The sequence below is a fragment of the Lissotriton helveticus genome, chromosome 9 (genome assembly GCF_964261635.1).
Source record: "Lissotriton helveticus chromosome 9, aLisHel1.1, whole genome shotgun sequence".
Classification (NCBI taxonomy): domain Eukaryota; kingdom Metazoa; phylum Chordata; class Amphibia; order Caudata; family Salamandridae; genus Lissotriton; species Lissotriton helveticus.
Window position 1 is genome coordinate 1,239,652,080 of NC_136070.1, and position 18,954 is coordinate 1,239,671,033.

The following is an 18,954-nucleotide window of genomic DNA, read 5'->3' on the forward strand; positions in this document are numbered from 1 at the left end:
GGAATGGCTTACACTCACTCCACACACATCCAGCACAAGCGTCACTGCACATGTGGCCCTGCCAATAAAGGGGCCGGGCGCATGTGCCCGTAGCCAGTTCAAATGATATCAGTGTATGTCCCTGTGGTCTTGATGTATGCATGAGGGCCCTGGGCCCTACAGCATTACATTGTGCTGTGTACATCGGAGGCAGACGTGTCACCGTAGGCAGCGGGTTAGAGCTTGGACATGTAGCTTCATCGTCACCCTCTCAATTCATAAGGGGAGTTGCCTGGGCCGTCGTACGCCGCGCCAACATGGGTGTGTGATGGCAATTTGCACCCCCCCGGGGTGTGGTTCTGTACCGTGAATGCGCATCTGCATGTGTCTCCATGGCGGTGTGGGTCTCCTTAGTGAGGTGCTGGTGGGCCCTGGAGGGTGATAGACACCTACGTATGTGTACTGGTTCACATTCCTTGGGTTCGGGCCTGACCAACATCTGTTGGGCCACCTCCTTTTGGTGTGCTGACACCTGGCATTGGGGTGCCATGTGGGGGTGGGTGAAGTGTTGTGAGCCAGCTGTGCTTGCGGGTTCTTCCTGCTGTGTGGTCTGTTGCAGGGTCTGTGTTCTCCTCTGAGTAGCTTGACTGTCCAGATCCTGGTGGGGGTTTGCGTGGGATATCCATGTGCTGTTGTAGGGCGTCGGTGTCAACGGTGTAGTGGTCCTCTCTGGCATCACTGATGTGTTGTATTATGTGCTCTGCTGAAGGTATTGTGTGCCCCTCTGCGATGTGAAGGGGAGGTGCGTGTTGACTCTGTGTTGACATATATGTGGACGCATTGTGATAGTTGGCATGCAGACTGTATGGCAGTGTACATTGTGACTGTTTGGGGGTGCTGGATTCTGCATTTAAGTGTACATTTGGACTACAAGATGGATGTGAGGTTGTACGCTTACATTTCCATTTCACTGTTTCTGGCTCTGTCAGATGTTGTGGGCGTGTTTTTGTGCATGTGTGGAGCCAGTTGTGTCCTCTGTTCTGCAGTGTCGGCGATGCACATTGTTCCACGCTGTCGTCAATGTGGGTGTGCTGTTCATGCTATGTGTGTGTACTGCAGTGTGCCAAGGGGATCTGGGACATGATCCTGGGTGTTTGTGGGTGTGCAGTGGGCTGCACCTCATTGTGCATGTATGCCATTGTGCCCTTCTCCCCCGTCCTCCAGTCCCTGTTCGTGCACTCCCTGTTGTTGTTGTGTCAGGTCCTCTTGAGCTGTGTCCGTACTCCCTACTCCTTGCACCATCTCCACACTGATGACTGTGGCCTGAGTTTACTCCAGCTCCTCCGGTGGCGCTGGACTGTCACCTCCTGTCGCCGTTGCTGCCTTCCTGTTGGCAGTGGGTTTGTGCATGGTTTAGGTAGTCACGTCATGCCATCGCCTATTGGCCTCCTGGATTGGCCTTATCGGCACTCCGACTGCATTCCAGGTGGTCTGCTTGTGGGTCAGTTGGTGGTAGTGTTCTGTCACCTCCGTGACGCTGGTCTTGTTTTCCTGCAGACTGAACCTCGTCTTCCTCTCCCTCTTCTCTTTGGCCTTCCCTGACCCCGTTGTTCCTTGCTGGTAGTCTGTGGGGGTTGGGGGGTTCGAGTTGGCCTCTGCGCATGGTTAGGGTGCATACGTGTTGCTACGTGCTTTGGCTGGTTTCTGGTGTGTTTTTTCTGTGGTTTTTATGGCGCATTGTCCCACCAGACGTGTGGGATTTGCAGGCCTGTGGCTGGTTTCGCTAGCTTTTGTACCGCGTTTGGCCTCATCACATCAACGCATGTTTTTTTGTGTTCGCGTGTCGCATTTTGGCGGCGTGGCATTGATTTTTACGTGGACATTTGCCACGTTATCTGGTGTCTATCGCATGCTACCACATTGTTGTAAATTCCACGTTGACACTGGGTTACTTTCCCGTGGTAGGCTGCGATGTTTAAAGTTGTGTTAAGCTACTCTTGCGGTAGTTATCACACATTCTTGTGAATATACCCATATGTGTTTTGTACATTTGCTTAGGCTAAGCATTTAATTTTCTTTGTGTCTGTTTTTTTTGTGTGTTTCCACATATGTATTACATTTGCTTTTCTAAATAATGTGTTTTCAACGTGTCTTTTTACAGTTTATTTATCTTTAATATAAAGATGCTGAGAATATTTGTTAATTGGCGTGTATTTTTTTTCGTTTGCCCTAAACATTTATTTAAAATGGTTTGCTTTAATATTGTAACTTGTAAAGAAATGTGAATGTGGTATGTTTTTAAGCACATTTTCTTATCAATACATGAAAAATATAGTTTGTTTTCGGGTCACCATAAAGTGCTTTCAGAAACATTTTTCCCTTTGTAAGCGCAATATAGAATTATTTTTCTTGATGTGAAGTAAGTGCCAAGCACTGGTGTATTCAGTCTCCTATTCTGATTATGAAAAAAACTTTACAGAAAGCTACTAGAGAACTGTTACACATATATTTTCTAATAACAGGGTTCTACCTGGGAGTGCCATGTGGTTTTCCTTTATGTTTCCTTGCTTGCCTACAAGTTATAATTTCTGCATATATTTTCAGAGCTTCATGTCATTCATGCTAACGTCTTCATTATATGGGGCCATATGTATCAAGCAAATTAGCATTCGCAAAGGCCGAATGCTAATTTGCTAAATGGTATGTATGAAACATTTTTGCTGCAAAATAAGGAATCGCAAAATTTGCTATTCCTTATTTTGCGATTGCACTTAAGGAATCGCAAATTTTGCGATTCCTTAAATGCAATGTATCAAAGAAAAAATTATTCAAAAATGCCCATAAGGATTCGCAAATTACCACCAACTTCTAGTTGGTGGTAAGTTGCGAATTCTTTTAAAAAAGAAATTTAAAAAAAACCAAAGGTGCCATATGACGCTCATACATGCCCTTTGGGCATGTATGTGCGCCATAGGCCCCCACATGTCATTTTCAGGGGTGCAGCAGGGTGTTCTTGTGACACCCCTGCACCCTTGAAAATATTCCTAATTTGCGATTAGCAAATTGCTAATCGCAAATTTCCCCTTCATTCCTATGGGCCTCCTGGCCCATAGAAATGAATGGGAAATTTGCGATTAGCAATTTGCTAATCGCAAATTAGGAATGTTAAGGAATCGCTAAAAAGAAGCGATTTTTTACATACATACCGTTTTGCGAATTCTAAATAGCGATTCCTTAAAAATCGCTATTTAGAATTCGCAAAACGGAACTATGATACATATGGCCCATGGTGCCTTATAAGACGCTGCTGCCTAGCACAGATCAATATTGACGCAAACATCTTGTAATTATTCACAATAACACTTTTTATAATTAATGCCAATGCCTTATGTCTTTTAAAGGGCATTGTTTGTTCACTCACTATAAGTGCTACATTATTAATGAATTCATATGGGCTTATTCTTCAGCGTTTCTTTTATTTTATCCATCTTTTCCCTTTCACTTGAGTAGTGTTAGGAGTGGACATGCATTAATTTATTCTAAAAAATGTGCTAGTCGAGTGACTCCTGGAGAAGTGTTGCTCAAGTGGAGAAGTGTGGCTCAATGGTTAGAGCGGCAGACCCTGATGCAGAGGTCTAGCCCGGAACCAAGGTTCAATTCCCTGCCTCGGCGGGTCTTGGGCTCTAAATTCCACGGACCTGATAATTCTCGCCTCGGTTCCTATTCCAATCATGAAGTGCAACTCTGGGCAATAGCTTGCTTAATCTCCACAACGGCCCCCACAACGCTAAGGATGCCTGGCCTCCACCTTGCGGGTGCCCAGGAGTGGACACCTCACAGGTGTCGTACAAGTGCCTTGAGACCCTTGCGGGTGAGTAGTGCGCTATATAAGTATCAATTTTTACTCCTACTGTTTATATACTAGTTATTTACTGTTTTGCAAATATGTCTGCGTCCCACCACATGAAAGATTCTTTTCAAGGAGAATCCTATTTTATTGTTAATAAATTAGCATTTCTAGTTTTCCAGTGCACATACTGTGGTCCACTGACAACACGGTACCTTTCATCTTTCTGCACTACTGCTCCTGCATTCTTTTATTCCTTTTTTGACTGCACATATAATATTTAAGTAGCGCCTCGCCATCTTTGCGGAGTATGACACTATATTTCTGCTGTCTGCTTTGAAACAGACTTTTGAACAGCAAAAGCTGTAAGCCTCAAAAGTTTCCTGCTGCGTCCCATATATTAATATTTTGTGTGGCTTATTACACATTCAGGTGTTTGAAAGCATCACTGCCTCACAGCCTTGTTTAAATATATCCCTCCAGACGGTGTTACGAAGTGTAAATGTGCTATGGCTTTTTAAACTTAAAATATCCATACTTAGATTATTGCCACGGTTTGCTCTTTCTGCAAACTTTAAATATGCTGATATTGCAAACTTAAAGTATGGAGCATATTTAAAATATGCGACTACTTGTTCCTTCCTCATACCTTTGCTAATTGTTTTGATATTTCACAATGCTATGAGGAGGCGACCTTCTATGAAATGAATGTCGGCCTTTTTGGTATTCTGTGTTGCTACTTTGTAATTGTTTCCTTTCATTCAGTTGCCTTTACTACAACATTATTGTAAACGCCTGTATTATTATCCGTTTCCAAGTGTTTTAATCATTGCAAATGCTTCTCGTTCCTGCTATGCCTCAGTTTCTGCTGCTTGGGTGAGGTTTCTCTTTTTAACACTTTTTTTTTATTTTTTACTATTGTTATTAAAAAAAAATTCACTCTCACTTAACACTTATTATCTTTTGAAGCGCTGTAAAAACCTAATATTACTGTTAACCCCCAACGGGTACAGCCCTTTGTTGTATTGCTTGTTGCAGACAGCATTCGGGCTTCTTTGTTCTTCGCACTTTAAATTTGTATTGTTTACAACCACATCTCGCAAAAAGAACAATTGATGGACAGAATGCAGAATAATGTCATACATTCACCCCAGTACAGAGATCTGGGCCTAAATCCATTGTTTTTTTTGCTCACCATGCCATTCCAGTTTGGACCCAGCCATATCCAAATCAGTCTTGACCCTTCGCTCAATGGGAACAGTCCAGCCCGAACTGCCAGGCCAGGTCCTCCCTGGACTGGAAACAAGCATCCTAGGACCGGTTTCTGGCTTTCAGCCCTCATCAGCCGGGATAGCGTGACTCCAGTGGCATGGAGAACACGGGACCCACGTCTGGGCAGAATCGTCACCCTGGTTCTAACCCATTTGTCTGCCTTCTTTCCCAATTCTTGGTTGAGAGGTCAGATCAGAGTCCACCAGGTACTAATGCAACAGCTGTTTTTGACAGTTATTAAGGATCTGCTCCCTCATAATTAACGCCTTAACGGCGGCCGCCACAGGCACTGGGGAGGTAGTGCTGCCGTCGGCCATAATGGGTTCAGTTGTACAATCCTTTAAAATCACACACCTTACTGCCAAGTAGCCAGCCCTCCAGAGCCTTAGTAGCACAATCTACAAAGTCAACCCAGTCTTAAGTCTGTACTTTGTGGGTGTCTCTGAACTTAATCCTGTATTGTTCAGTGGTCAGGCCAAACCCATCTATCAGTGCACTCTTTAAGACTTTGTAATTGTCTGCAGCCTCTTCTATAACAGTGAGGAGCTTGTCTTTACATTTGCCTGCAAAGGAGAGCCACAAGATTGCTGCCCACTGCTCCTGAGGGACCCTCTGTACTTTACATGCCCTTTCCAGTGCAGTTATCCATTTGTGGATGTCATCCCCACTCTGGTAGGGAGGGACAATCTTGTTCAGGTTCAGGTCATGAGTATGTTCTCTACCTCCAGGGACCCTGTTGCTGCCACCATGGGGCTCTAGCCCGCATCTTTGTGAAGCTCTCTGGAGCTCCAGGGATTCCTTATCTAATGCCAACTGCTCTCTCTTGATCCTAAGCTTTGCTTTCTCAAACTCAAGCAGTCTGCATTTTCTCTCATAAGAGGACTCCCTCTGGTGAGGGGGGAGTAGTCCTATGAGAGACAGAGGTCCCTACAGATGTACCAGAATGATTCGATTCCTGAGAAGGAGATCTGGATCTTCTTGGTGCACTATAAACCCTTCCAGGTGGAATGAAGATGGGCCCCCTGTGCCCTTCTTCCTCCCCTTCAGGAAACATTGGATTTTTCAGGTTAGAATCATCTTGATCCTCCTGGTCAGCTTCAGTCTCTAGGTCATAGGGGTTGTCACCTTTTGGCCTTTCCTCTTCTGCTGATCCACCCACTCTACCTACCTCATCAGACCCTGGGGTCTTTCTGAGGTCATCTGCAAGCAAAAACTTTATGAGAGGTTGTGTGGTTGGTATTTTCCCTGTCTTTAATTTCCTCGAGGCGCACATAGTCCTCAATTCTTGGTATGTAACATTGTCATACTTAGTTGGGAGAGGCCCACTGGCTTCTGTCCTTGAAGACATGACTAGTGTGGTGTGGTGTATGCACATACCTACTCTAGTGAGGCCTACTTAACTCTCTTGAGTTGTAGAAAGGGTGTGCTAAGCCCTTGACACACAACTTGACACTAAACTTGATTTAAATATACCTAAAGAACCCATAGTGGTTTTCAGTTAGTCACTCAAAGAGATTATCTGGTAAAGCAATAGCAAGCTTGAATACCACCGCTGCCACCAATGTGAGAAGTTGGCCTGGCATATGCTGTCCACTAGTTATAGTGGGCACCTTGCACCAGTCCAAACAACCCTTATTGATGATAGGTTTAAAGACAACCTTTATTGAAAGCTATCCTAGTGGTAGCTATTGAGAGCATCCTTCAGGCTAAGTCTTGAAGGAGTGTAAAGCAGTTTAGTTTACCAGATTATAACTTCTTGAATTACTAAATAAAAGGAGAACCACACAACGTATATATAAAATATATGTCTTTATTTCTAAACACTCCCTACTAATCTCTTTATGCGATTAGAGTCCAAGATATACAATAATTCAGTTCTAAAATGACAGAATATAGCACAATATACAATGGCCCCAGGGGGGACCAAACCATATACTAACAAGCATTTGCAATGCAATAGGTCTCGCATTTACGCAAGTTTGAGCTATTGACATTGCAAATGACAATGCCTTTTATTTTTGGTTTCGTTTTTAAAACATAAATAAAAGGTTTTGCCATTTACAATGCCAATAACTTAACCTTTGGTAAATGCGAGACCTATTGCATTGCAAATGCTTGTTGCACCTGTTTTAAGTTTTACTGCATACCACAAGACAACGATTCTTATTGGCAAAAAGAAACAAGCGCACTGACGCGCAGCTGTACACCAGTCTCCGTACCACATAAATAAATGCATGCGCAAACAAACAAAAAACAGTCTCTAACGGGAGCGATTGTTGCATAAGAGTAAAGGCACATCTGGGATTAGTAAATGTATCTGCATCAGGCGGGGATTTGGGGTAACTGACCGTATTTATTCACATCCTCATTGCTGCCACCCTCCCCAGAAGCGCAGCTGCATATGTTATGTATTAGACTTGGAGGGAAGTGTGCGCTGTTTTGGAGGACTGTACCGAACACTGCTACAATATCTCTCTAAAATTGAAAATGAGAGCAGTAGTCCGGTGGGGAGGGGCGGGGCAGGGGTTGAAGTCGAGAGACGACGACGATGGAAAATACATTAAAACCAGGCAAAACCTAAAAACGGAAGTCAGGCACTTTTGCCTGAGACGGGGGCGGGGCCTGCAATCCAGCAGGAAGTCCCGCCCGCCGCCACAGCCGCCGCCGCCGAGGAAGAAGTGGAGCGATGAGACACTGAACACGCCGAAAGAGCCCGGTAAGTGGTGGGGATGGGGGTCACGCGCGTGTGTATGTGTCTGGAGTGCGTGTGTGTGACTGTGGGAGAGGGGGGTGTGTGTGAGCGAGTGTCTGCCGTGTGCATGCGCTCGCCTGTGTGTGCGCATGCAGAGGGGTGGGGGGTGGGGGTGGGGGCTGCCTATATGGGAAGCGCTCTGATACCTGATTCGGTTCGGGGCTGGGAAATAAAAAAAAAAAAAAATAAAATAAAAAAAAAATGCTGAGTTACTCTGCGCATGCGCGGGTGAGACGCGCGCTCCCGCGGTGAAATCCGCGAAGGAAACGCTCGTGTCAGATTGGTGTCCACTCTCCCAATAACGGGCAACATTAGGTCTGAAGCAGACTCTCTCAATGCTCACGCATTGAGAGTACGTCTGCTCGACCTAAAAAAGTGGTATAAGAACCATGACTTGACTAGACACAGTGCCTAGAGCACTTAGAATCGCTGGGACCCCAAGGAATCACCCAAGGTAGTGATACAGGAGACCCACGGGGGACCCGTGCAGTTTGAGAACACAGGCGCCAACCCTCGTACTATTCTATGGGAAAGTGGCGGTTGGAATTTTAGAGGTTAAGGACACTTAGGAGAGGACTTTGAGCAAACCCCTTTAGACTTAGGGGGTTCTAGAGCCAGCACTCACGGGAGCACCGGAATACTCGAGTTACCTCACCCAGGGAAACCGGGCGCATAGGTGTCAATTGGTGGTGGGAATTGTCGTCGATTTCAATGGCGATCTGCGGCAAAGGGTTGCTGCCAGAAAGAAGAGAAGTGCCCGGTGTGATCCAAGCCTGGATCGAAGATCAGAAGAACCTGAAAGCAGAGGGGACAGAATCTGGGTCACTTGCCAGTGACCAGGGGCATGATCGACGAATGTTCACCGATGTCAGGTGTTTCAGGTGCGAAGAGTTGAAGCTTGACTCTGCAGCCACGAGGACCAGGAGGCGTTGACAATGACCAGGAGCTGGATTCGAGGTGTCCCACAAAGGATGTTGAGCGCTGCAGTGTCGGTGCTTGGATTAAACACAGATGCAAATCGGTCAGATGCGTCTTAGGAGACTGCCAAGCAGGGGAGTAACTCCTTTACTCCAAGGGAGATTCTTCAGTCATCTAGCGCCTTGTAGATCATCGAAATTCCGGGGATTCCTATCTTATACCCAAGGAAGGGGTGGGGCAAACTCTGGGGACCCACCTATGGGAGGGTCAGGAAAGAGGGCTGGCTACACCCATTTCCTTTGTCTAGTTTTGTCCCTGCGGCCGGTTTGAGCTGGAATATGCACAGGGACACCAAATGTGCCCACAATGCAGACTTCAACGCACTCTTGGAGTGCACCCGCTCAGCTCCAATTCACTAAAGCCTGTCTGGGAGGTGGTTACACCTCCCTGTGACAGAAAACCTATTGTACAGGCCTCCCCTGCTGGAGTTCTGTCCAGCAGCAGGAGGGCAGTCTCATGTCTGTGGTTGGCAGCATCCATTTTGTGATGCCAGGTTCTTCTACGCTGGTACCGGGTATACTGGTGCTGTCATGTTTCTCCCTCTAGGAAGGTGGGATTGTTACTGGTGTGTGGGTATGATATTCCAAGTTGTTTGACACCAAACACAACATGTTTCCATACAGCCATCCCAAAGTTAGCATTTACCGGGAGGTTATAATGCACTTAAGAGTATATGGTTTGGCTGCATCACAAACAACCCTGGAATAAAGGTTCCGAAAGCTGCAGAGGGGCTCTGCTCATGCATGGGCATCCTCTCACATGAAACCCAACACCCTGCCTTCAGGATTGTTAAGGCCTGCCATAGGGGTGACTGATAGGTTTACACGTGCAGTGATATAGAGAGATATAGTGAACCTATATCTCAGTAAGGTGTGCATACACCACCTTACCCAGGCTGCAGTAGCAGACCTGTGGTACCATTTTGGAAGGCTTCCCAGGGGTGGCACAATATATGTTTCAGACCCTGGTAGGCCTCTGGGGCACCTATTCCCAGGGTACATAGTATACCATATACTAGGAACTTATAAGGGTACACCAGAATCCAATCTGGAGTGTACCTAAAGTACTGGTAACCAATTTAGAGAGGAAGCAGCTAGGCTGGGGTCCTAGTTAGCAGGGCCCCAACCAGACTAAAGTCGAAAAACAGTGAAACATCAGCAAAAAGTGGGGGTAACCATAAGAAACAGATCCTACTCTCCTACAGTTACTACCACCAATTCGGAGTTTGCTGTAAAATGAAAATGTCTTGCGACCTCATTTTGGTCGCAAAACATTCACACATACCACTGCGACTATCTATTAGGAAAGGACGCCCTTAACACGCACCTACTTAATACCGAATCGCAAACCCATTTTTCAAATTGTCAATAGGTTACCGAATCGCAAAATTGGGTTCTGTACTTTGAGAAAGGCTTTTTTTGCAGTCGCAAATGGCCTGATTCTGCAAATCTGGACATTTGCGACATCAAAAAGCCATGTACATCTGGACCTCATTTAGAGCATCAAAGGAGGGGCCGGAGGTGATGTCAGGTATGGTTGGGCTGCAGAAGCGGTAGCAGTGCTTGGTGGGCATGTGTGGCACAAACCATGCCCTCTGCTGCCATCTGTCCTGTACCAGTTCTTTGTTTTTGGGACGCTTATGCTGTTGCTGCCCATGCGCTACCCGTACTGTAGTCTTGTTAGTATAGCTTGCTACAAACAAATCAACTACACAAAAGCTAAATCAATCGTTATTGTCAATGTTTGTCTACTCTGCAGGATGCGCGTGAAAAAGTGAACTCCCAGCAAACATGGCTCCCCACTGACTCCATCCATGTGCGCCACCTAAGTTGGGCGTGGAGTTTCAGCCAATTAGACTGTGTGTGTTGGCACTTCTAAAAGCGCATGTTTACGATGAGAAAAGTACAACTACAAGTCCCAGAATGCACAGCACTGCCAGCTAAAAGTCCAGAACTGGTTGAACGTATCACTGCCATGAGCCCCTTGGAAGGCTTGGGATATGTTTGGTTGTGCACGTGAAACAAGGCGTCACATTATTTAATACAACATGCAGTAGACTGTTGCATAAAATGTATAAGGAAAATATGTTTTTTTTTATTGTATGTCTTTTTTTCTTGGAGGCAACGAATGGTTAATCAGACCATTATGGGAGATTGCAGACATAGCCTTTTAAGTGAGAATGTTTGCATTAAATTGATAATGGACAAAAGCTGACGTCGTTTAAAACCTTGTGGCGTGTTTAAGGACTTTAATGCCAAACAGAATGTCTCTTAATATATACATGGGATAACACAATAACCCCCCTGCAGCCCATTCCAAGTGGTATTTGGGACCAAGGAGAAAGTGAACCCCCTGTTGTGCTGATGTGCAAAGCAGCAGCATCGCTAAGTGTCTGTGGGGACAGGAGGGAACGTGCGGGCGCCCCCATTTCCCCACTAAGGACTTCACAGACAGCACGTGCGGCCCTGCTGTGATGTGACATCCTGCACTCTGCTTGACCGCAACACGTGCCACACTGGTTGCAGCTGTTGCCTCAGAGGGCTGCCACATGGCGATGGCCCTACTTTAATAGTATTTGTATCGTGATTTTTGACTTCATATATTCCACGTTCTTGGGAGCAAGTGGCAGGCCTTGGCTCACGTGACCTAGAGACTCATGCTATGCCCTGGTCCAATCATCGCACACCTTACTTTTGATCCACCGTCAGAAGGGGAAACAACCTTTACAACGCAACCATTACATCGCACTACACTTACAACGGATCACTGAAATAATATCGACTACCAAAATATCGACTACCCAAAATATAGAGGAAAAAATATCTACAACCAAAATATCGAGTTTGTATGTACAAACAGGTAAGTACAAAAATATGGAGTACAAAATATCGTTTACAAAAATATCGTTGTAAAAAATATCGACTTTACTAAAAACAATGTTTAATTACATTAATATAAAAAATTAATTACTAAAATATAATTAACAATACTTAAAATAACTTTTAATAATTAAATAATTAATGAAAGTAAAAAAAATAATATTTTTTTAATCATATTTCTTAAAACATATATATATATATAGTAACAAAATGTAATTAAATAATAGGCAATATTGTATATGTACCCCAAAAACCCAAAAATGACCCTGAACCCTAAAAATACCCCTTTACCCAAAAACTAAAAACTGACCCTGAACCCTAAAAATACCCCTTTACCCAAAAACTAAAAACTGACCCTGAACCCTAAAAATACCCCTTTACCCAAAAACTAAAAACTGACCCTGAACCCTAAAAATACCCCATTACCCAAAAACTAAAAACTGACCCTGAACCCTAAAAATACCCCTTTACCCAAAAACTGAAAACTGACCCTGAACCCTAAACATACCCCTTTACCCAAAAACTAAAAACTGACCCTGAACCCTAAAAATACCCCTTTACACAAAAACTAAAAACTGACCCTGAACCCTAAAAATACCCCTTTACCCAAAAACTAAAAACTGACCCTGAACCCTAAAAATACCCCTTTACCCAAAAACTGAAAACTGACCCTGAACCCTAAAAATACCCCTTTACCCAAAAACTAAAAACTGACCCTGAACCCTAAAAATACCCCTTTACCCAAAAACTAAAAACTGACCCTGAACCCTAAAAATACCCCTTTACCCAAAAACTAAAAACTGACCCTGAACCCTAAAAATACCCCTTTACCCAAAAACCCAAAACTGACCCTGAACCCTAAAAATACCCCTTTACCCAAAAACTAAAAACTGACCCTGAACCCTAAAAATACCCCTTTAATTTAACATAATTAGCAATTAATCAATTAAATTAAATTAATTACCAATTACATTTTAATTAATTAACAAATATGTTTTAATTAACAATTAATTAAATATTACTACCAATTATTAAATTTACATATTTAATTAATTATAATTAAATTACTTCCCACCCTATTCCCCTATAAACCCACAACCCGCTACAGAAAATACATTATTTTAATTTACATAATTAGCAATTAATCAATTAAATTAAATTAATTACCAATTAAATTTTAAATAATTAACATATATTATTTAATTACCAATTAATTAATTATTACTACCAATTAATAAATTTACATATTTAATTAATTATAATTAAATTACTTCCCACCCTATTCCCCTATAAACCCACAACCCGCTACAGAATAAAATTACACAATAATCTAAAAAAATCATTAATTAAAAATAATTATAAAATAAAATGACACTTTTCACACATATTATAACATAAAACACTATAAATAATTAAATATTATTTAAAAAACTATATTTTTTACTATCTAGATTATATACTTGGATATTTTCACTGTCTATATTATTTACAGTCGATATTACTTCACTTACCTTAAAAACGATATTTTGGCTGTCGATATTCTGTCTAGTCGATATTTTCTCCAAACGATATTTAAAACTCGATATTCTGTCCAAACGATATTTTGGAGTCGATATTATGTCTGTGCACCACTTACAACGCAGTCGTTACATCGCAACATCCTTTACAACGCGTGTCACTACAACGCAGGCATTACAACGCATACCATTACACCGCATGACACTACAACGCAGGCATTGCAACACATACCATTACACCGCATGACACTACATTGCATGTCATTACAAAGCAGACATTACAACGCATACCATTACAGCGCATAGTACCCCTACACTTACCCTACTTTTGCACCCCCTGGAGTTAGAATAGTAATTTTTAACCCCTACACTATCCAACACTTACCCTACTGTTGCACCCCCTGGAGTTAGAATAGTAATATTTACCCCTACACTATCCAACACTTACCCTACTGTTGCACCCCCTGGAGTTAGAATATTAATTTTTACCCCTATACTATCCAATACTTACCTGAAATGCAATGTAATGGTATGTGTTGTAATGGTATGCTTTGTAAAGGTATAATGTGATGTAATGGAATGCGTTGCAAAAGTCGTTTCTAAAAATGCGATGTAGTGTCATGCGATGTAATGGAATGCGTTGTAAGTGATGTTGCGATGTAAAAACTGCGTTGTAATGGCATGCGTGGTAAATGTATGCGTTGTAACATCATACATTCCATCAGAAGGATTTAAAAGTCCTCAACCAGCATTTCCCAGTCCATTGAGAAGCACCAGAAGGCAGCACGAGTCCTTAGGTCATGTGACCTCACGACCTGGTATGCTCCCAGCCTATCGCTGCATGCCTCCCCTCACCGCTCCTCCCCACACCTCTATGCCTATAGCCCCTCACGAGTTGGAAGAAGGCCACGGTCCGGCTCTGGCCAGAGTTAAAAGATGGTGGTCCAGTCTTGTGGCTCCTCACCGGTGTGTAACAGAAGGTCAGGTGGGTGGCCCACTCTTTGTTAGGCCTGCTAACCCTTTGCGTTTGTGATACTGCTGGCAGTGACGCCATGTGCAGGATTATGCAAGGGAAGTTAGTTCATTACTAAGACTCTCATATGATTAGGACTATAGCACATATTGATAGTAAGATGTGCCTAGGAGTTCGTCCAGAGCTGAGAAGCGTAGTCTGATGGCCGGTAAATGATTAAGAAGTGGTATTCTCTGCACAGAGTAGCATGTTTGTGTGAGCCAACAGTAGTGCCCACAACTAGTTTTAGGAGCTCTGTTCTTAAAAAGAATCTTGGGGTCCGATTCACAGAACTAACTTAAGGCAAAATCCTAAACTTACTACTTCTGGTATTCACAGAAGGCATTTAGTAGTAGTAAAGTTAGGATTTTATCTTAAGTCTGTCTTAAGTCCTTCCTAAGCTTGCCTTAAGTTTGTCTTAAGTCTGTCTTAAGTCAAACTTAAGACAAAATCCTACCTTTACTACTACTAAATGCCTTCTGTGAATACCAAAAGTAGTGGGAAAGACTTAAGACAGACTTAAGACAAACTTAGGACAGACTTAAGACAGACTTAAGACAGACTTAAGACAGATTTAAGACAAAATCCTAACTTTACTACTACTAAATGCCTTCTATGAATACCAAAAGTAGTAAGTTTAGGATTTTGTCTTAAGTTAGTTGTGTGAATCGGGCCCTCGAAGTCTTCCATAAAAATTCAAGACATCCAGGGTCATGGAACAGCTATCAGTAAACAATAACCCTCAAAGGCAAGGTCATAAGAAAAGACAAGGATTATAGGCTTGTGCTTAGAGCATCATTCAGTCCAACAAAAAACAGGAGTACCCTTCAGAGCAGGGTTGCACGGCACTAAGGATATGAGTGGTATGTAAAATGTTATGTAAAAATTCTTATAGAGTGCGCTTACACCCAGCAGTTTCTTGGCACTATGAGCACATGGAGACAGATGGAAAGGAAAAAAAGGGGGTACCAAAGAGATGGGCCAAAAGTGGTTTAATCAAGTGCTTTACGAAACAGGTGAGTTTTCAGGAGAGACCTAAACTGGGGGTAAGAGGAGGTGAGTCTAAACTCTAAAGGGAGTGAGTTCCAGAAGGAAGGGGCGAGAAATGAAAGTCTAAGCCCTCCATATTTCTTGCGTTTAAAGGTGGGTGTCCTGAGCAGGGCAAGATGGGAGGATCGAAGATTGCAGGAAGGAGCGTAATGGTGGAGACGAGGGGAGATGAAGGCTGGGCCAAGACCGGCCAGGGCTTTAAAGATAATACAGCCAAGTTTGAAGTTGCACCGCTCGGTTACCGGGAGCCAATGAAGGGATTTTAGCAGGGGACGAACATGTTGGTGCCTGGGCTGGTGGAAAATCAGTCGCGCGGCCTGGTTCTGGACCAGCTGCAATCGGTTCAGCTGGTAGGCCGGAATGCCAACATACAGGGAGTTGGCATAATCAATCCTAGAAATTACCAGGGCCAAAAGAGCAAGAGTGAGAGCCTCTGTGGTAAGAAAGTGGGATATCTTGCGGATCTTACGTAGGTGGAAAAAGCTAGAGGAAACCCCGGCATTGATCCGTCGAGAGATCTTTACAGATGATAACCCCAAGGCTTTTAGCAGAATTCACGGGGCGAGGAGGAAACGTGGAGGCCAAAAATTGGAGCTCCACGGATTGGGGGCACCCCCGAACAAGACCAACTCAGTCTTGTCGGGGTTGAGTTTCAAATGGTTTGTCCCCATCCAATCGCTGATGTGGCACAGGGTAGACTGAAAGTTGTCAATGGAATGGTCCGAATAGTCAATATCAAAAACGAGCTGAATGCCATCTGCGTAATTGAACGCAGTGACATTACTACCTCGTAGAGAGCGGATAAGGGGGGTAAGGTACAAATTAAAAAGAAGGGGGGAAAGGGAGGAGCCCTGCGGGACGCCACACGTCAACCTAACCTTATCGGCCGAGAAGTGGGAGAGACGGACAGCCTGGGAGCGGTTGCTCAAGAAAGAGCGAACCCAATCAAGGGCCAGCCCCTGGATGCCGGCCTCCTCGACACGGCCGACCAAGATGTCATGGTCGACCGTGTCGAAGGCAGCCGACAGATCCAGGAGCACCAGGGCCTGGGTGGTCTTAAGGTCCGCCCCCCTCCGCAGCTCCTCCATCACTGAGAGAATGACCGACTCAGTTGAATGGCCAGGTCTAAAGCCAGCCTGTTGGGGGTCGAGGAACTGCGAGCTTTCGATGAATGAGCTCAAAAAGTTGGTGACATGGGCCTCAAGTACTTTGCTGAGGTAGGGAAGTAGGGAGATGGGACGGAAATTACTCATAAGGGACGGGTCGGCGTTGGGTTTCTTAAGGATGGGCACCACTTTAGCGGCCTTAAAGGAGCTAGGGACCAGGCCTACTCTAAGTGAGTTATTAAGAAGGGACAAGGGAGGGGAGGGACAGGCGGTGAAAGCCTTGCGTAAGACATGGGGAGGACAGCAATCCGTGGGAGATTCGGAGGCGACCTTTTTTAGCAGAACTAGAAAGTCGTTCTCCGAGATCAGGGGTATCTGTGTAACTGAATGAGGGTTAGGAATAACAGGGATAGTGGCCGAGATAGACTGGGCTGGGGGGGCAAGGGAGGAGATGCTATTTTTAATTTTAGCAATTTTCTCAACAAAGAACAAATTGAGGGAATCGCAAAGAGGCTGACAGGGAAGAGGTTTGAGGGTAACCCTGTCTGGATGTGAGAGTTCTTCCACGATGGAAAAGATATCTTTTGCCTTAGAGGCTGAGTCTACAATTTTCCTAGAGAAGTAGAGGGTTTTGGCTTGCAGAATGGCTTGTTTGTATTCTTTGAGCGCGGCTGCAAAGACCAGCTTCTTGGCGGGGGCATAGTCTCGCCGCCAGCAGCGCTCAGCCTGTCTAAGTTTAAGCTTCATAGCTTTAAGTTCCTCTGAGAACCATCTTTGTGCGTCGTGAGGGCGTTTTAGCTTGACATGTTTGAGGGGGGCCACTATATCACTGGCTGATTCAAGCCAGTGCTTTAGGCCGAGTGCCTGGGTGTCTAAGGAGTCTAAGGAGTCACACTCGGAGGGGGGGGGTAGTCCTAAGTAGGGTCACAAAGTTGCCAAGGTCAGCCCTGTTCCAGTTCCTAGCTGGGAGGTTGCCCTCAAGGGTACGACTAGTATGAGAGGTAACAACAAAGGTAAAAGTGATAAGAAAATGGTCCGACCAGGGGCAGGAAAGGATGAGGGGGGTGGAGATGTCCAGATGGGAGGTCCAGACCTGGTCAAGGATATGACCCTTGACATGGGTTGCTGAGTGAATATGCTGAGAGCAGTTCATGCCAGCTAAAAAATCTGAAAAGGTAGATGAGCAAATGCTCTCTCTATCATCAGAAGGCCAATAGTTAAAATCCCCTATGATCAGGATTTTCGAGTTATTTATGACCAACTGAGAGAGCATGTCACCAAACAATGACGGGAAGTTGGGCATGGGCTGGGGGAGGGGCGGCAAACCATAACACAAATAAGGGGGGCCACTGGGGAGTAAAGTCGAAGGATGAGACAGTCGACTAAGGGAATGGTGGCCACATCCACTGAGGAGAATCTAATTGGATGTTTAATAATGGCTGCAACCCCACCACCCGACTTGCCTGAGGATCTATTGGCTTGAAGGATATAATAGCCTGGTGGGACTGCCGCGAGGATGTCTGGAGAGGACTCCTCGTTAAGCCACGTTTCGGTGACAAATAGAATGTCTGGTTTCTCAGAGTCCAGGAGCTGGAAAATCTCCAACTGGTGCTTGACCAGTGAGCGGGTGTTCAGATAGATCACAGTAAATGTGGAATTAACAGCTCTTTTAGCGGGGAAAGAGGAGGCAGCTGGGGGGCGCTGTGTGCCGGACAGTAGTGCCTTAGCTAGGGCGGAGTCGAGTTTAGGGAAAGCCTTCCGGGGACAAAAAAGTCCCAATAAGTCCAGCCTAGGAGGTATGGTGGGACAGAGTGGCCAATGGAAATGCAAACGTATCAGTTCCGAGGCAGAGTAGGTGGTAAATTGGGAAGAATCACATGCCCCTAGCCCCGGCTGGCGCGGCTGGCCGCGGACGGGCGCAGACGAGTGTTAGCCTTGGGGCGTAGCAGCTTCCGCAGCCCTAATCTGGTCCTTGGCCTTCATACAAGCCCACGAATCTACAAAGATGGTTTAGAACAGCCTACATGTTGGCATGGTGAAGGCAGCAGACTTTGATCGCTTACTTGAATACCCAGATTGGCAGTCGTAGGCACTCAAAGTTATGTTCTGCATCTGCCATGTACAATATCCTTAAAGTTGCATCCAGAGAATTTATGAACTGTTGTAAGCATGAATTATTTCACGGCTGTAATGGCTGTGCCCGTTTTGTTGCTCTCCATCCAAGCCGCTGATGCGCTGCATGCTCGCGCGTGCGATTCAGTGACTGCTAAGTGTTACGCTGCTGAAAAGTTGTCATCTTTCATACAGATGGATCTTCCAGACGATGAGCCCGATCGATTAAGCAACAGAATGCTGGAGTATGACCCAGGGTGTGATAAATGGACTCTACGCGCGCCAATGATGTACTCCAAGTACCGCTTCAGTACGGCTGTAGTCAACAGTGAGATTTATGTCTTGGGTAAGTGGGACAAGATTGCGATTCGATTAGCCATTCTTTATTGTCCTGCCATTAGGCATCAGCTAATGAGAGATTCACCGTTCAATTTGTGTTTTAGTGCACTA

The 18,954-nt window shown here is 44.8% G+C and overlaps 1 protein-coding gene across 1 annotated transcript in view; it reads left to right on the forward strand.

Moving 5' to 3' along the window:
- The window catches only part of KBTBD12 (kelch repeat and BTB domain containing 12), a 420,487-nt gene that overhangs the window by 75,749 nt on the left and 325,784 nt on the right, over nucleotides 1-18,954 (forward strand). The window contains exon 3 of the mRNA XM_078662432.1: nucleotides 18,700-18,850. Within this exon, the coding sequence (XP_078518558.1) occupies nucleotides 18,700-18,850 (151 nt within the window). The remainder of the gene's footprint in view (nucleotides 1-18,699; nucleotides 18,851-18,954) is intronic.